The sequence below is a fragment of the Bos mutus genome, chromosome 13 (genome assembly GCF_027580195.1).
Source record: "Bos mutus isolate GX-2022 chromosome 13, NWIPB_WYAK_1.1, whole genome shotgun sequence".
NCBI lineage: Eukaryota > Metazoa > Chordata > Mammalia > Artiodactyla > Bovidae > Bos > Bos mutus.
The window spans coordinates 45,801,264-45,816,416 of record NC_091629.1 but is presented as its reverse complement, the minus strand read 5'-3'; the positions used below and the strand labels follow the sequence as shown (position 1 = coordinate 45,816,416).

At 38.3% G+C, this 15,153-nt stretch overlaps 1 protein-coding gene across 9 annotated transcripts in view; it reads right to left on the bottom strand.

Moving 5' to 3' along the window:
• TPX2 (TPX2 microtubule nucleation factor) overlaps nt 1-15,153 on the bottom strand; it is a 57,820-nt gene that overhangs the window by 14,972 nt on the left and 27,695 nt on the right. For 8 of the 9 annotated variants that reach the window (XM_070381550.1, XM_070381548.1, XM_005887911.3 and 5 more), the window contains 7 exons: nt 11,166-11,294; nt 10,026-10,154; nt 8,185-8,306; nt 7,038-7,189; nt 5,468-5,639; nt 3,446-3,584; nt 2,568-2,784 (listed from right to left, as the gene is read on the bottom strand). In XM_070381550.1, the coding sequence (XP_070237651.1) occupies nt 2,568-2,784; nt 3,446-3,584; nt 5,468-5,639; nt 7,038-7,189; nt 8,185-8,306; nt 10,026-10,154; nt 11,166-11,294 (1,060 nt within the window). The remainder of the gene's footprint in view (nt 1-2,567; nt 2,785-3,445; nt 3,585-5,467; nt 5,640-7,037; nt 7,190-8,184; nt 8,307-10,025; nt 10,155-11,165; nt 11,295-15,153) is intronic. The other variant, XM_070381551.1, reaches the window with a different exon arrangement.

Here is a 15,153-nt window from a genome sequence, read left to right as displayed (position 1 = left end):
TGCATCCTCCCAGCAGAGAGATGTGCATTTTAAAAGAAATCTCTAATAAGTAAGCCAGGAAAAAGATATTTATATGAGTGGGATCAATCCTCATATTACTTGAGGGAGAAGGAATGGTGATTTATGAAAATCAACTTTGCAGCAACTATTTATCCATACCCCATCTCCACTGCAATCAAAGCCAATAGGGGGCTCATTCAGAAATAGAGATAAAGAAACAGAGAAAGCTTCTGTTTTACTGTTTTAAAGTTGTTTTTAGTTATAAGCTCCTTGAGGGTAGAGATACTGCCATTTGCATTCCTCTAGAGCACCTACAAGTAGTAGTAATTGTTCAGGGAACATATGTTGATTAGTATCACTGTCCTTATTTGTCTACATGCCAATCTGCTCTTCTAGACTGTGAAAGCTTTGAGGATGAAGGCTGTTTCTGATTTCATTCGAATTCCCAGTGTCTAACACAGGCTGATGGGTTTCAGCTTATATGGTCTCTCACACAGTTGTTCAATACCCCAGTGTCTATGCTATGCTTAGATGTTGGGGAAGCAGGAGTGAACAATACAGACAGACATAGTCCTTGCTATCTGGGAGCTCACATTCTAGTGGAGGAAAGAAAAGACAATGAAAGAGTAACAAACCAAGTATTTTTTGATTTTCACAAGTGCTCTGAAGAAACCCAACAGAATATGTAGCTGAAGGAATGGGGAAGCTTTGAAAGGAAGCTGAGGGAGGGTATTTCTAAAGAGCTGATAAATCAGTATAAGCAGGCAACGTGGATGGATAAAAGACACATTTAGGAAAAGCAGCCCGGGATGGCATGTAAGGGGTGAGCACGTCTCCCTAAGGCCGATATGCCCCCAAGTGCCCTGGGACAAGTTATCAGGCCTGTCCCAGAGCAATTAGGAAATTACCATGAAGCAATGTTATCTCAGGGACTATGAAAAAAAATTTTCTAAAGCCTGCTGGTGTCCCCAAGTCCCTAAAATATCACTGCTAAAATTACTCACTGGCCTCACTGATATCATATCCACCTCTGTGGAGCCCCAACTCCCCACTGGATGTCGGCACCAAGTTCACATTTCACACCCTGGAGCTCAAGGCTTTCATCACTCCACCTCGGCCCCAAAAGCCCTTTTCTCATCCCTGCCTCAAGGCCCACTGCTGCCCAAGCCCATCTCTCATCAGCCCCGTTGTCTCCTTGCCACCTATCAACAAGTGGGAGAGCGCAAGAAACGCTGTAAGGACACAGGAAAGAGAGCTTCAGCATCAAGGGGACAGAGATGGAGACAACAGTCGCAGACAGACAGCTGCACTCAGGCTCTGGAGGCGTGTTTTTTTGCTTTAAGAGTCCAGCACTAAAAGTTAAGACACCTAACTTCAGTTCTGCCATCAACTTTTAAAAATGTTCCTATGGGCAAGCCATGTTGTTCCTTCAAAGAAAGCCCCCCTTTTCTAAAAAATGAAGAGAGTAGAAGGAATAAATATATCTATGACTCCTTCTATGCTTTGTTTTCTCTAGAATCCAAAAGTTGACGTCCCTGGAAATTTCAGTAGAGAAAGAGCTGAAAACAAACTCAAAACTGCACTTCTCAGAATAAACAATGATAACAGCATTGTGAGGTAGAGAAACACAGTGTTTAAGGAGATGACGGTTCAAATCCTGGTTCTGCATACTAGACACCTCTTAGCATCTCTTTGCTAATCTGAAAAGTAGGGATAAAAATAGAACCTATTTCTTAAGAGTTGTTATGAGAAATCAATAATATAATTATGTAAAACGCTGCACAATGTAAGCATGCAACAGTTATTACTATTAACAGCACAATTGCATACTCTGTGTCAGACGCTAAGGTCTTCATCGGGGCTCTCTAATCTATGCTGCACCTGACAATCAAAACTCCAGGGGTGGGGCCCAGGAACCTGTTTATGTAACAAAATCCCAGAGGACTCTGAGACCCAGGTGATTTGGCAATGACTACCCTACAGCATACCATATCAGTTCAGTAGGTTCTTACTTACTCACCTAGTGTTTTGCTGATCCATTTATCCAGAACTCTCAACAACATATTACCCAGTACAATACTACTCTATGATCTCACTTAACTAACTCCTAATGAACTCTAGCCACCCATCCCCACTTACCACTTCACCACAACATTTCCAAAGTACAACAAACTGCCAAACCAATTTCCTCCATCAGTGTTTCTAAAAATGGAGCTCAGGTAATACTGGTGATATTTAGGTAGGATGTAGACAGCTTTTTAAAAAATAATCATACATTTTCCTAAGAACCTTTCATTTTAAAAGGTACGTCCTATTTTAATACAATAGCATGGACCTTTGAACCACATTACCTAAATCCATATCCCAGCTCTGCCACTGGCTACTTTATGATCCCATACTGGACTTTAAGTTTCCTAAGAGCAAAATCCACCTCTGCCATGTCTCTTTTTCACCCAGAGCGCCTAATACGATGTCCTGATCACAGTATCCAAACATGTGTGACTGGGGGGGATATGTGGTTGTGAACATGACACTTCTACCAGCTCGCAGGGCTTCCCCACTCTTACCACAACATCTTCCAAGATCTTAGTAGGGCAGGGCCTGGAATGAAATTCATAGTGTTCCTCTTCCAATTTCTTCTTTGACTCCCGCTCCTGGATCCTTTTCTCAATTTCTAAATCAAAGCCAACAGGCTGAGTAGGTGGCTTCACAGGCGGTTTCTTAGGCAAGATGGGCCCACCTTCAAGAATTCTGGGATCAAGTTCCTGTGCTTTGAATTTGTATCTGTAAGGCGAGAATTTAAGTGATAACCACAAAAAAAGATTTTTTTAATAAAATGAAAACTAAACAACAAAGTAGGCCAAAACCAGGAAAAAAAAAAAAGTAATCATTAAGATTATCCATCATGTGCAACAAAAATTCAACTCTCTCCATAGCCATTATCCCTGCCTCGAGAGCAAAGAAAAAACAAGACAGTCTAACATCCCCACCACTCTAAAGATTGGGGTTTCTCTTGTACTTCTTTTGAGAAAAGAAACTCCCCCTTCCGAAAAGAAGTACAAGAAGGGAGAAAGAAGGCCACAGGAGACAACCCCCAGACTTAACTCACATTAAATTCCAGTTCTCTCCACTGGTAAGAGTTTTAACAATCCCTTGGGTAGCCATAAAAGGGTGAGATTTATCTAAACCTCAAAGGGCCCTCTTTATTGTAATCGTAAATTCTCCCACCCCAACCTCTGATTATTTTTTTTTTTACCAGTTTACACTCCAGGACAGCTCCCTACTCCCACTTTCAATCCTTTCATCACAGAGGCAAGGCAGAGCCTGTAGCTCAAATACCATAATTTCCAAGGCAAGAAAAACAGTAACTGTCCCCCTTACAGAAGTGAAAAGGAAGCAGGCAGGTTTTTGGAACTCTCCCTCAAATACTGCCAGTGGAACTTACTGTTGCTGCTTCTCAAGCTCCTCGGCCTCCAGATCCGCTGCACTCTTGCAGGTCACAGGCCTTGTACGATGTTTGGTTTGCAGCACAGGAGTCTGTGGGTCTCTGCATATTCTGACCACAGATTTGGAGGGTAATGGCACTGTAAACCAAGAGCACAGACATTCACCTAGCTAAGACCCCGTTTACCTGTAGGTGCTGAACTCAGCTAGGCAGCCCAGAGATGCTAAGCCAGAGAGTGGCTGGCCCCTCACACTCAGCTCAGCTCAGCTCACAACAGTCAGTCTGACAAACATTCAGTCCCTTCTCCCCTATCACTCTTTATTGAGAGGTGATGATAAAGGTAGCCTGTGGGTAAACTCTGCTATCATCTTCTGAATCTAAAATCCATTTGTGTCTGATGGATTTCTTATCACTGCCGAGGCCTGCACTGCCTTTCTACTGACAGTGCCAACTATTTTGCATGTTATTGACAAATAATAAAATAAGGCATTTCTGAAGACCAAGTAACAATTTCCACTATTATGAACTCCTTAAAAGCATCTATATCGAAACATCAAGACTATCTCCCACAGAAAGTCAAATGAAAAAAGTAAAAAAAAAAAAAAAAAGCTATGTCAAAGCATCAATATTAAGATCACCATCACCATTCACAGGAAACACTCACAGAAAATACTATTTACCTGGCCAGAAGCAACCTTGTCAATTTTCATAATTACCCAGAATGAATTTTCTAATTTAGACCTTACCACCTAACAATTGGAGATGGAAAACAAATCTACTTATTTTAGAAATAAGCCAGGCTTCAAGTATACATGTAACTATTATTGAGCTATAATAGTCCAAAATTTTAAATAAAAATCGCAGAAAATAATTTTTCTTTCTATTTGCTAGGATCAAGATTCTAAGAGCAGAATACCAGACTCTAATAAGAGTCACATATATTTGGAAAGTCATGGTTAATACTTACATTTCCATCAGAATAAAAAAGATTATTTTCACGATATAAAATTTGACAAATGGGTACTAGAACATGGTAACATTAGGAAATGCTGTCCTTAAAGGAACTAACTCATCTGACTGCCTAAAATAGCACTAAACAGTGCCTAGGCAAAGGCAGGAAAAATTCAGAAACCTTCAAAGTCAAACAACCAGATTTTGCTTTATCCAGAATACTACCCTGCACGGTTGACAACTAGTTTACACCACACCTCCAATCCTCAAACTTCTTTTAGGAGTTATTTTCATAAAGATACACACTGTCAGATTAGCTTCCTCTCGTCGGTTCACCACCAAATCTACAAACTAACCAACATTTGCACTCATTCCTCTCTTCTACTCCCCTTTCAAAGAACAATCACGCCACCTGTGCTAAGTATCCCTCTCCTACCTGTACAGGGTCTTAACCATTGGTTATCTCTTTTCTCTCCTGTATTTCCCTGCCTGGACTTCTCAGCACACAGACCTGCTCTCCCTATCTTGCACTTCCTTTGATTCTTATATTTCCTTCCACATTCACAGCACTCACAATAATCTGTGATGACCTGTTTATCTCTCTCACTGAATTACAAACTTGATGTTGAGCACCAAGTCTGTTTTGCTCACTTCTATACTGCCTACATCACACAGAGTGTCTGCTTTGTAGCAGTCAACATTTATTGAACCAATGAACAAAAAGCACACAACAGTAAGTGAATAGAAAGCTTTCATTTTCTGTAGGTAAGTGTGCACCTTGACACATGGCAAAGACAGCCTTGATGTGTCATGACATCTCGTGTTACCTTAATTCCCCTCAGCCAATTACTGACCAGGAGGATCAAGGTGGTTGATGGGTATGAGTGGACAGATAGCCAGGTGGTTTGAGAAATGCTCAACTATGGGTACATTTGTTGTCTGCATACAACATATGCCATGCTTTAGTTCAAAAACTAGGATTTCAACTAAAGACAAATTTGTACCTAAGATGCAAGCACAGGGAATTCTAGGGGAGGCTCCAGCCAAGTATGATACTAGAAAGAAACTTACTAATATCATCCTTCCTGTTCCTCAGGTGGTATCTGGTAGGGGTTCGTTTATGGAATGCTTCGACCTGCTGTGCAAGGGGGACATATGTAGAAGCCGTCTCATCAAATGTTCTTTTCTTTCCTTGTGACAGGTTGAAAGGCATAACAATGGTGCATCCCTTAGTCACTCGGGCCTGAAAAGAAAGAATTAATTCCCTAAATGAAATGTTATGGAAGAGCTCAGATCCACCTCAAGCCTCAAACTCAGCACAGAAGATTAAAAGGAAAAGAATCCATGGAAAGCCAAGATGATTATTCTTCTTGTCGGTCCTTAAGCATGGGTTATAATCTGTATACTCCCATCTTTTAAAAAGGGGGAGAAAGCATCTAGCACTTAACAAACTGTCTATTCTGTTACATAAAGTGATTTTTCCAAGCATGCTCATGTTTTGAAGCAATCAAGAGCAAGTTTTCTTAGAATTAGAAGGGGAAAAAAGCTGTACAGGTATCCCACCCCAAGTCATTTAAAAATTTTAACTGGGCTTCTGGATCAGCTCAGGCAGCTACCTGAATCAAATTCTCTTCTCATATCCTACCCCAAAACTGACTAATGAAGAAGCCCACTCCTTGGGTCACTAATTTTTATAAAATTAGTTTCTGACTGGAAGTAAAACTCAAGGACCTACATCTCAAACGAAGAATCACAACTCCAGGATTTAAGTCTGCAAAGGACTGACTTAAACAAGTAATGCTGGTGATTTCCCTGGTGGTACAGTGGGTAAGAGTCTTCCTGCCAATGCAGGGAACCTGGGTTTGATCCCTGGCCGGGAATATTTCACACGTTGTGGAGCAACCACAACTACTGAAACCCGTGCACACTAGGGCCCAAGAGCCCCAGCTACTGAGTTCATGTACTGCAGCTACTGAAGCCCGTATGCCTAGAGCCTGTGCTCTGCAACAAGAGAAGCCACTGCAACGAGCAGCTCATGCACCACAACAAAGAGTAACCCCTGCTCGCCACAACTAGATAAAGCCACACACAATGATAAAGGCCCAGTGCAACCAAAAACTAATTTTTTAAAAAGAGATTAACCTACTTAAAAAAAATGATGCTGGTGACTGCAAATGCAAGTAGAAATTCTTAGTGCTAGATTTTTAATTTAGGATTATTACTGCTTTTGTTAGCGCTCTGGTAACAAAACTGTATAGGATTTGAGTGGTCTGCCCCAACTTGACTTTCCCCATAAACCCATTATAGTTTGCACAAAACTTTGCAGACACAAGATTTTTTTAAACAAATGTTTAATAGCACAAGCCATAACAAGCCTGTACCTACAATTTGCCACATGTAATTCTATGTGTTTTATGTACATTCTCAATTCAGTTTTCACAGTAATTTGATAAGATGCTTCCCAGAGAAAGTGATTTATTCAAGATCACACAGCTAACAGGGGGCAAAGTGAGGATTTAGATATATTTTAACTGAAAGACACATGCTTCTCTCAATTACATTATCAACAGTGACCATAAATACTACACCAGAATCTTCGCTGAATAACTAACAAGAATATTAACTTAGACAGTCAACTTACAGGAGATGGAGGATGCTTTCGCAGTTCCGATGTAAAGTTCACTTCCTTATACTCCTCCTGGTTTTTAGGATGCTGTTTGACCCGCTCATCTGTGCGGAAGTGGAAGTCAACTGCTTTGGTTACCTGGCTCACTGATTTCTTCACAGGTTGTCCTGAGTAAAAAGTACAGTAAAACATACAGGTAACACGAATAATACAGAACATACATACAGTAAGTCCCTTTTTAGTCAGTCCTTTTGTTATTTCTATTACCATGGATCTAACTTTATTTACTCTCTGCATATAACCCAATTTGAAACAGTCCTCAAGGACACCAAAATATGTGCCTTATTCATTTAGTACTATTGAGTTTGAGGGCCTTCAGTCAGATGCAAATTGTAATAAGGTAGCAGAGGGGAGAAGAATCCCATCTCCCAGGTGTGTTCATAGCTCTGGAGACACAGAGAAACTGGAATACTTTTGACAAGAAAAGCTATGAAATGACTTTAGAAACACACTTAACTAAGCATCTCTAAAAGGGAGACCCCATAAACTCCAAAGATGCTTTTCAACCCAGTAAGCAGAGCTTTACAGCTTTGACTTCACCAATATAATTATGCTAAAGCAAAAAAGAATTCCGATCCTTTCAGCTCCCCCAGTCATACTTTCCTCCCCAGCTACAAGTAGATTCACTCAACTTTCTTCTCCTCTGCTTAGGATAAAATAGGGAAAAAAAAAAAAAAATTGGTCTGTCCAACTGCTCTATCTTCTGTCTTAATCCTAGTTCCTTCTTTTTCTAATACAAAGAAAAAGAATTAGGAGGTAAAAAGAGGAAGAGATTAATTCTACTTGGGAAAACGAGGTAAGAACTCATGGAAAAGACCTCAAAAGATGGGTGTCAAAAAAAAAAAAAAGATGGGTGTGACTTCTACAGTTAGAGATGGAGAGGAACGACAACATGCTCTAAGAAAGGACCAATGTACATAAAACATTCTAGGGAATGATCATTGGGATATGAATGGCACCCATGTCCAGCCTCCTAAATAAACACATCTTTTTACACTGACTACTGACCAAGAAAGACATTTTTGCTTTTGAGACTTTAAAAACTACCAAGGGTATGAGAAGCACCACCTCATAAATCAGACTCAATCAGAACCAAACTGACCTGCTCCTGCAAGAGCAAACTTTTTGAATTCTTCATTCCTTTTCCGCATCTCTACCACTTCCTGCTGCATTTTCATTCTCTTTTCCAACTCTTGCTCCTCAGTACTTTTTAGAATCTTCTGCCTAAAGGGCAAATAAGTAAAGGAGATGAGAGAGGAGAGAAGAAAGAGATTTAATGGTAAAAAAAAAAAAAAATCTAAAGCCATTATATAGATTAGATTTTTAACATGGGATAAAATAACCATCAAAACCAAAAAGTATTATCCAAGAAATCAATACTAACCTAGATAACACTATGAAAAAAAAAGATGCAAAATTTATTCCAAAATATTGAAAAAATTTCAGAAAAAAAGTTAAAATAGACTACAGAGGATTTTACAAAATATCCACAAATTTGACTGTATAATGATTAATTTTCATGCCACAAGAAAAACCAAAAAACCAGTAGTAATATTTTCAATAAACACAGCAAAAGGTTAATATACATAAAATATATACTATGATAAAGAGAAAAGCCTTTGGAGTAGAGCCAACCAGAGTTCAAATCACAACCCTGTTGTTTCATTTCCTTCCTATGTAATCTTGAGAAAACTATTTGACCTCTATGAACCTCAGTGTTCCCCAGTTTAAATGGGTAATACAAATACTCATTTTCACAGAATACTTGTGACTATTAAAAACCAGACAGTTTCTGAAATAATTGACATAGTATAAGTTCAATTTAAAATAGCCATTCTTAAGAAAAACCAATAATCAAGTAGTCATTCTTAGTAATGAAACATCACTAAGACCACTTACAGATAAATAAAAAGGAAACAACTCTGGAAAAGATGTTTACAGCAACAGTAATACAATCCTGTTAGCAAACAAATAAAAATTAAAATAATTTGATGCCATCAACATTACATCAGTGAAATTTGAAACAATTTTAAAGTAAAAAATTCAATACAGGTGAGACTACAAGGAAATAAAAATATTCAAAGTTGATGGCACTAAAAATTCACACATTTATTTCAGAAATAAAACTGACAATATCAATAGCCATAAAAAGGATCATACTCATAGACCAAGGAATTTCTCTTTCCTTATCTTGAGGAGACTATTCAAAGAAAAGAATCTCTCTATAAAGATGTTCACTGATTCCTTGTAACAGTGAAAAATTTGAAACAGTGTTTTTAACAGGAAATTTTCCAATTAATATAAAGAATGTAAACCATCAACCAAAAGGAAAGATAAATGTGAAGATTTTGTAGCAGTACAGAAAATAAGAGTTTCATAGTGAGTGAATAAAGCAAAATCCAAAGACTGCTTAAATACTGACTGTAAAAATAGGTATTTTACTTGAGTAAAGTCCAGAATGGAGCTTGAAAAAGTAAATACTGTTCAATTTAGGTAATTGGCCACGTGATATGAAGAGAGGACTCAGAGGAAAGACCCTGACGCTGGGAAAGACTGAAGGCAGGAGGAGGACACAACAGAGGATGAGAGGGTTGGATGGAATCACTGATTCAACAGACATGAGTTTGGGCAAGTTCCAGGAGACTGTGAAGGACAGGGAAGCCTGGCAAGCTGCAGTTCACAGGGTTGCAAAGAGTCAGACATGACTGAGCGACTAAACAAGAACTTTTACTAACTTTTTTCTATTTCTTTTACATTTGTTTTAATAGTTTATTTTTTTTCAATGTATAAAACTCAAGCACCCACTAGGACATAAACAATGTACCTTACCATGGTGACAGCCTTTAGAGTTTCCCAGGCTCCATGTGCTTCAAACAGACTGTAGTTGTACACATTTGTAATTTTACTCTGATTCTAAAGCTGAAATTCAGCAAAATATCATACCTTACAGGTGGGATACAAGGCGCAGTATGTCTGCCCTTGGCTTTTTCAGGGGAAGATTCATTCTTTTCAGAAATATCTTGACAAGCATTGCCTTCTTCCTCTTCTTCTAAATTCTTTTTATTGTGAGAACTTGAGTTGAAAAGGACAAAAAATATCTCAATCCCCTATAGCATACAAATATCTCAATCTCCTCCCCAGATCTACTACTACACATGGCTTAAGTTTTTTCATTCTTTAGGACAACAGCCATACTTCAACAGCCAAGGTTCTTTCAACAGTATCATCAGTTTATATATAACAATAGCTACAACAAGCAAACTTTGCGAACACCAACAGAAGTCAGGTAAGAGTTGTCTGGTGATGGTTCAGGAAGGTGGGAAGAGATTCCAACTGCTCATCATCAAATGAACAAATGCAAGATAGTTTCCTTTCCAAAATTTATGTCGCTTTAAATGGCAACCCACTCGGTATTCTTGCCTGGAAAATCCCATGGACGGAGAAGCCTGGTAGGCTACAGTCCATGGGGTCACAAAGAGTCAGACACCACTGAGAGATTTCACTTTCACTTCTTATTGACAGAACTCTAATTTTGTTTGGGGCAGCCAACATATGACGGTAAAAATATTGTACTTGCTTCAACAATCTCTACTGCAACTAGAGGGGATCTAATTTACAGTTCAGTCAACTACTGTATAAACATAAGCATTACTGGAAAATATTTTACTTTCCTATTATGGATGCTACCCCTCTTTCTTCGCCAGACCCTTCTCTTGAACATGGATATAATACCTAGAGATAGAGAAGCTATCTTGTGATAATGAGGCAACAAGCACAAGGAAGAAGCTAAGAAACACAGAGCAGCCATCTTGAGCAGCAAGTATGGGGGGAAAAAAAAAACCACTAAGACTCAGAAATGTCATCGAACCAAAGCTAGCAGCAAACTACTTTCAGAATTCTATGAAGCAAATAAATCACTGTTCTTTAAACTTCTCTAATTAAATTGGCTACCATATTACCTTCAACAAAACGCACTCCTAACTGACAAAAATAAGAACAAGCACCGTGTATTCTGCTTGCTATTACCATAGGAGCAAACAGGGGTAAAATCTATGCCAACTGACAGAAGCTGTGGCTACTTACACTTTCATTTTTTTGGAGGGTGGAAATTCATTGATGATTACAGGAGTACCACATCTCTTGGCTTTCATTTTTACATGCTGCTTTTCTTTCTGTTCCAAATTCTTCTTAGCAGAGAGTCTGAGAGATCTTCTATGGTAGAAGAATTGACAAAACTTATCTGTAATGAATACATCTACTAGATATGTTGCAGAAATGTGAAAATACGTCAAACTACAAAGGCTATTTGTACAAACTACAAAAATGGTATTATTTCCACTCTAAAAATCTAATGTCTTATTGATAGCTTTTGAAAATTCACCATAAAATGTTGGTACTTTAAGTGCACTGGTATTTGTAAATCAAACCTCAATAAAGTTGATTTAATTTTGTAAAAAGGCACTGGTACAACTCCTTCCTTTTGAAGGTATCAGTAAAAGTAAAAAAAAAAGATGAGGTGACTTGACCCTGTTACACAGCTAACTAGTCAGCCTTGAAGTTAGAAGATCTCCTGGAAATTTACTGAAGTGTTTATTTTCTCCTCTTTTAGTCATGACCCCCAATTTTTCTTAAAATATGTAACACATAACAAAAAGTACACAAAAACCAAGTTAAGTTAATGATTATAAAGTGAAGACTCATGAAATCACCACCCAAACTAAGAAACAAAACACTGGCAGCAGGTGCTACCTTGAATTTTACAGTAATGACTACTTTGGCTTTATCTTTTTTACCATATAGACATGCATTCCATAAACACTGTATGTTGGTTTGAAAAGAAAATAAAAACTTTATACATTTTTGTCTTGCTTTCTGTCTCAATATTATGTTTGTGAGATTCAACCACATTTATTCACGGAGTTCTAATTCACGAATTTTCAATGCCCTGTAACATTCATTATAGGAACATACCACTATTTATCCAATCAACTGTTGATTCTCACATATGTCTCCTGATATACACATTGTTGTTGTAAGACTGCTAAGTCACAGGACTTTGGTTTATTAACTAAAGTTATTTTCCAAGGTGTTTTTACCAACTTATGCTTACACTGGCAAATTTATAAGAGTCTGTATTGCTCTACATTCTCCTAAACACTTGGTATTGTCAATGACTTAATTTCAGTCATACAGATTGGTATATATTAATCATAGAGCCTCACTGTGGTTTTAGTTTGCTTTTCCCAGGGAGATTGAGCACCTTTTCACATGTTTATTGGCCATTTGGTTATCATATTTCATTAAGTACTAGTTAAGTGTCCTGGTTTTCTACTGCATTGTGAATCTTTTTCTGATTAGTAGGAATTCTTTATATACTGTGCATATGAGCCCATTGTAGGTTTTAAGTGTTACAAATATCTCCCGCCAATCTAGGGGTTGGCTTCTCACTCCTTTTTTTGGGGGGTGTGGGGGCGTGGGGCTTCTCACTCTTTATGGTATCATTTGATTAGATAGTAAGTTCAAAAAGCACTTCTTCCTAAAAAGCATGTCAGTGCTTTTCTGTGTGGATTCTATTTAAGAAGTCTTTCCCTATTCCAAGGTCATGAAGATATTCTCCTGTATTTCCTTACTTGAGCTATGTTTTCACATTTAGATCTACAATTCACCTAGTACTGACTGTTTTATATGGAGTGAGATAGATGACAACTCCCATTTTGTTCTATTTGGCTACCCATTGTCCAGTCATTGTTTACTGAAGGGGAAAAATAAAAACATCCTCTCCTCATAGGCATGCAATACCACTTTTGTATATATTGTGTCCATATATGTCCATATATGACAGAGTAAGCTTCTATATGATTCCATTGGTCTCATCATTGGGCAATACCCAAATTAATACAAAGCATTAATTATTGTAGCTTTATAATATGACTTGCTATCTACAAAATACTTTAAAAGTATTTTGACTACTCTTGGACCTTTGCATTTCTGTACAACTTTTAGCATCAACTTATCAATGTCCAAAATGAAAACCTTTGGGACTTTTGTAGAGATAGCATTGAATCTATAGGTTGGGTAAGGAGACTTGATATTTATAGTATTGAGTCTCTCAAAGCATTAACAAGGGGGCTTCTCTGGTGTCTCAGTGGTAAAGAATCTGCCTGTCAATGCAGCAGACAAGCATTCAATCCCTGACTTGGAAAGATTCCACATGCTGCAGGGCAATAGGCTCATGAGCCATAACTATTGAGCCTGTGTTCTAGAGCCAGGAACCACAACTATTGAGTCCACGTGCTGCAACTACCGAAGCCCACATGCCTAGAGCCCAGGGTCTGCAACAAGAGAAGCCTGCACCACAACTAGAGCAGCCTCTACTTGCTGCAATCAGAGAAAAGCCCGCACAGCAAAGAAGACTCAGCATAGCCAGAACAAATAAAACATGAATGTAGTATGTCCTGCCATTTATTTAGATGTTGTTTAATTTTTCTCAACACTCTCAAGATTTATTAGTATATATTCAAATTTTTATGAGTGCATAGAGCACCTAATTTAAAAATCTTTATCACAAAGAATTTAAAACATATTAAAAATGGAGAATAACATAAAGAACCAATAGGTATTCATCATTCAGCTTTATAAGTTATCAACTTATAGAAAAAAAAAAATTACCAACTTATAGCCAATCACATTGTTAACTTTCTTTTCATCTACCCATCTTAGATTTTGAAGCAAATCCCAAATTTCATATCTTTCATCTGCAAGTATTTTCATATTAATCTCTAAAGGGACTCATAAAAACAAAAACATGGAGTAATGTACAGTATATTTATCATGCAAATCTTCTTGCATATTATTACAAAATGTACACAATATACAAAAATACGACTATTTGAGTACACTGGAAAAGTGACCAAAAGCAGGCAGAAAACAGGAATATTTATCCATGAATAGTAACTACAAAGGTTAAGAGTTATGAGTTTTTTGCCTGCAGGCATGCCCCAAATGTGGCAGCTCCAACAGCAGAAAACTACTCTCACTGGCTTTAGATAACAGAAGATAGAATTCAGGCTAGTACAGGAGCTAGAAACCTCAGAGGAAAGTCCTAGAAGAAAAAGAGCTACAAGTCACTCAAAATCTGAGCCAAAACTCTCCACAAGTTTCCTGTTACTATATATGCTAACTATGTGTATTTGGACTTCCCTGGTAGCTCAGACAGTAAAGCGTCTGCCTACAATGTGGAAGACCCGGGTTCAATCCCTGGGTCGGGAAGATCCTCTGGAGAAGGAAATGTGTATTTAGGGGAGACCAAACATGCCCAGTGAAGAAAGCAGAAACTGGTGAGGTGTCCATCCTTAAAAGACAAGTGCAGTAGGTAAGACTGGTGAGTTTGCTGGATTTTTTTTGATTCAGTGCATTACCCAGTGTGCATATAGTAGGACAGCACACAACTCAAGTCTTACTAGCTTGAGGCGTCTGAAGCAAAGCAGCTGGAAATTTAGAGGCAATACTCCAGAAGTTAAGAGAACCACACAGAGGATGAAAACTTAAGCCTGAGTATAAACTCTACTTGGTTTTGGCTGACCACTAAGATCTTCAGGCATAGGGGAGACTCCAAGAAGGCAGATTTAAAAAGCAATTATCAGTTCAGTTCAGTCGCTCAGTCGTGTCCGACTCCTTGCGACCCCATGAACCGTAGCACCCCAGGTCTCCCTGTCTATCACCAACTCCCAGAGTCCACCCAAACCCATGTGCATTGAGTCGGTGATACCATCCAACCATCTCATCCTCTGTCGTCCCCTTCTTCTCCTGCCCTCAATCTTTCCCAGCATCAAGGTCTTTAGCAATTATATATGTAGACATATGAATGGCCAGAAACCACATGAAAATGTGATCAACATCATTAGTCATCAAGAAAATGCAAATTATAAATACAATGAAGTATCAGTAAAAAGACTGATACCAAGTGTTGGCCAAGATATGGAGCAACTGATACTCTCATACTATCCTGCTTATGGAAACGTAAAATGGTACAGTCACTTTGGAAAAATTCTAGCTGTTTCTTATAAACAGT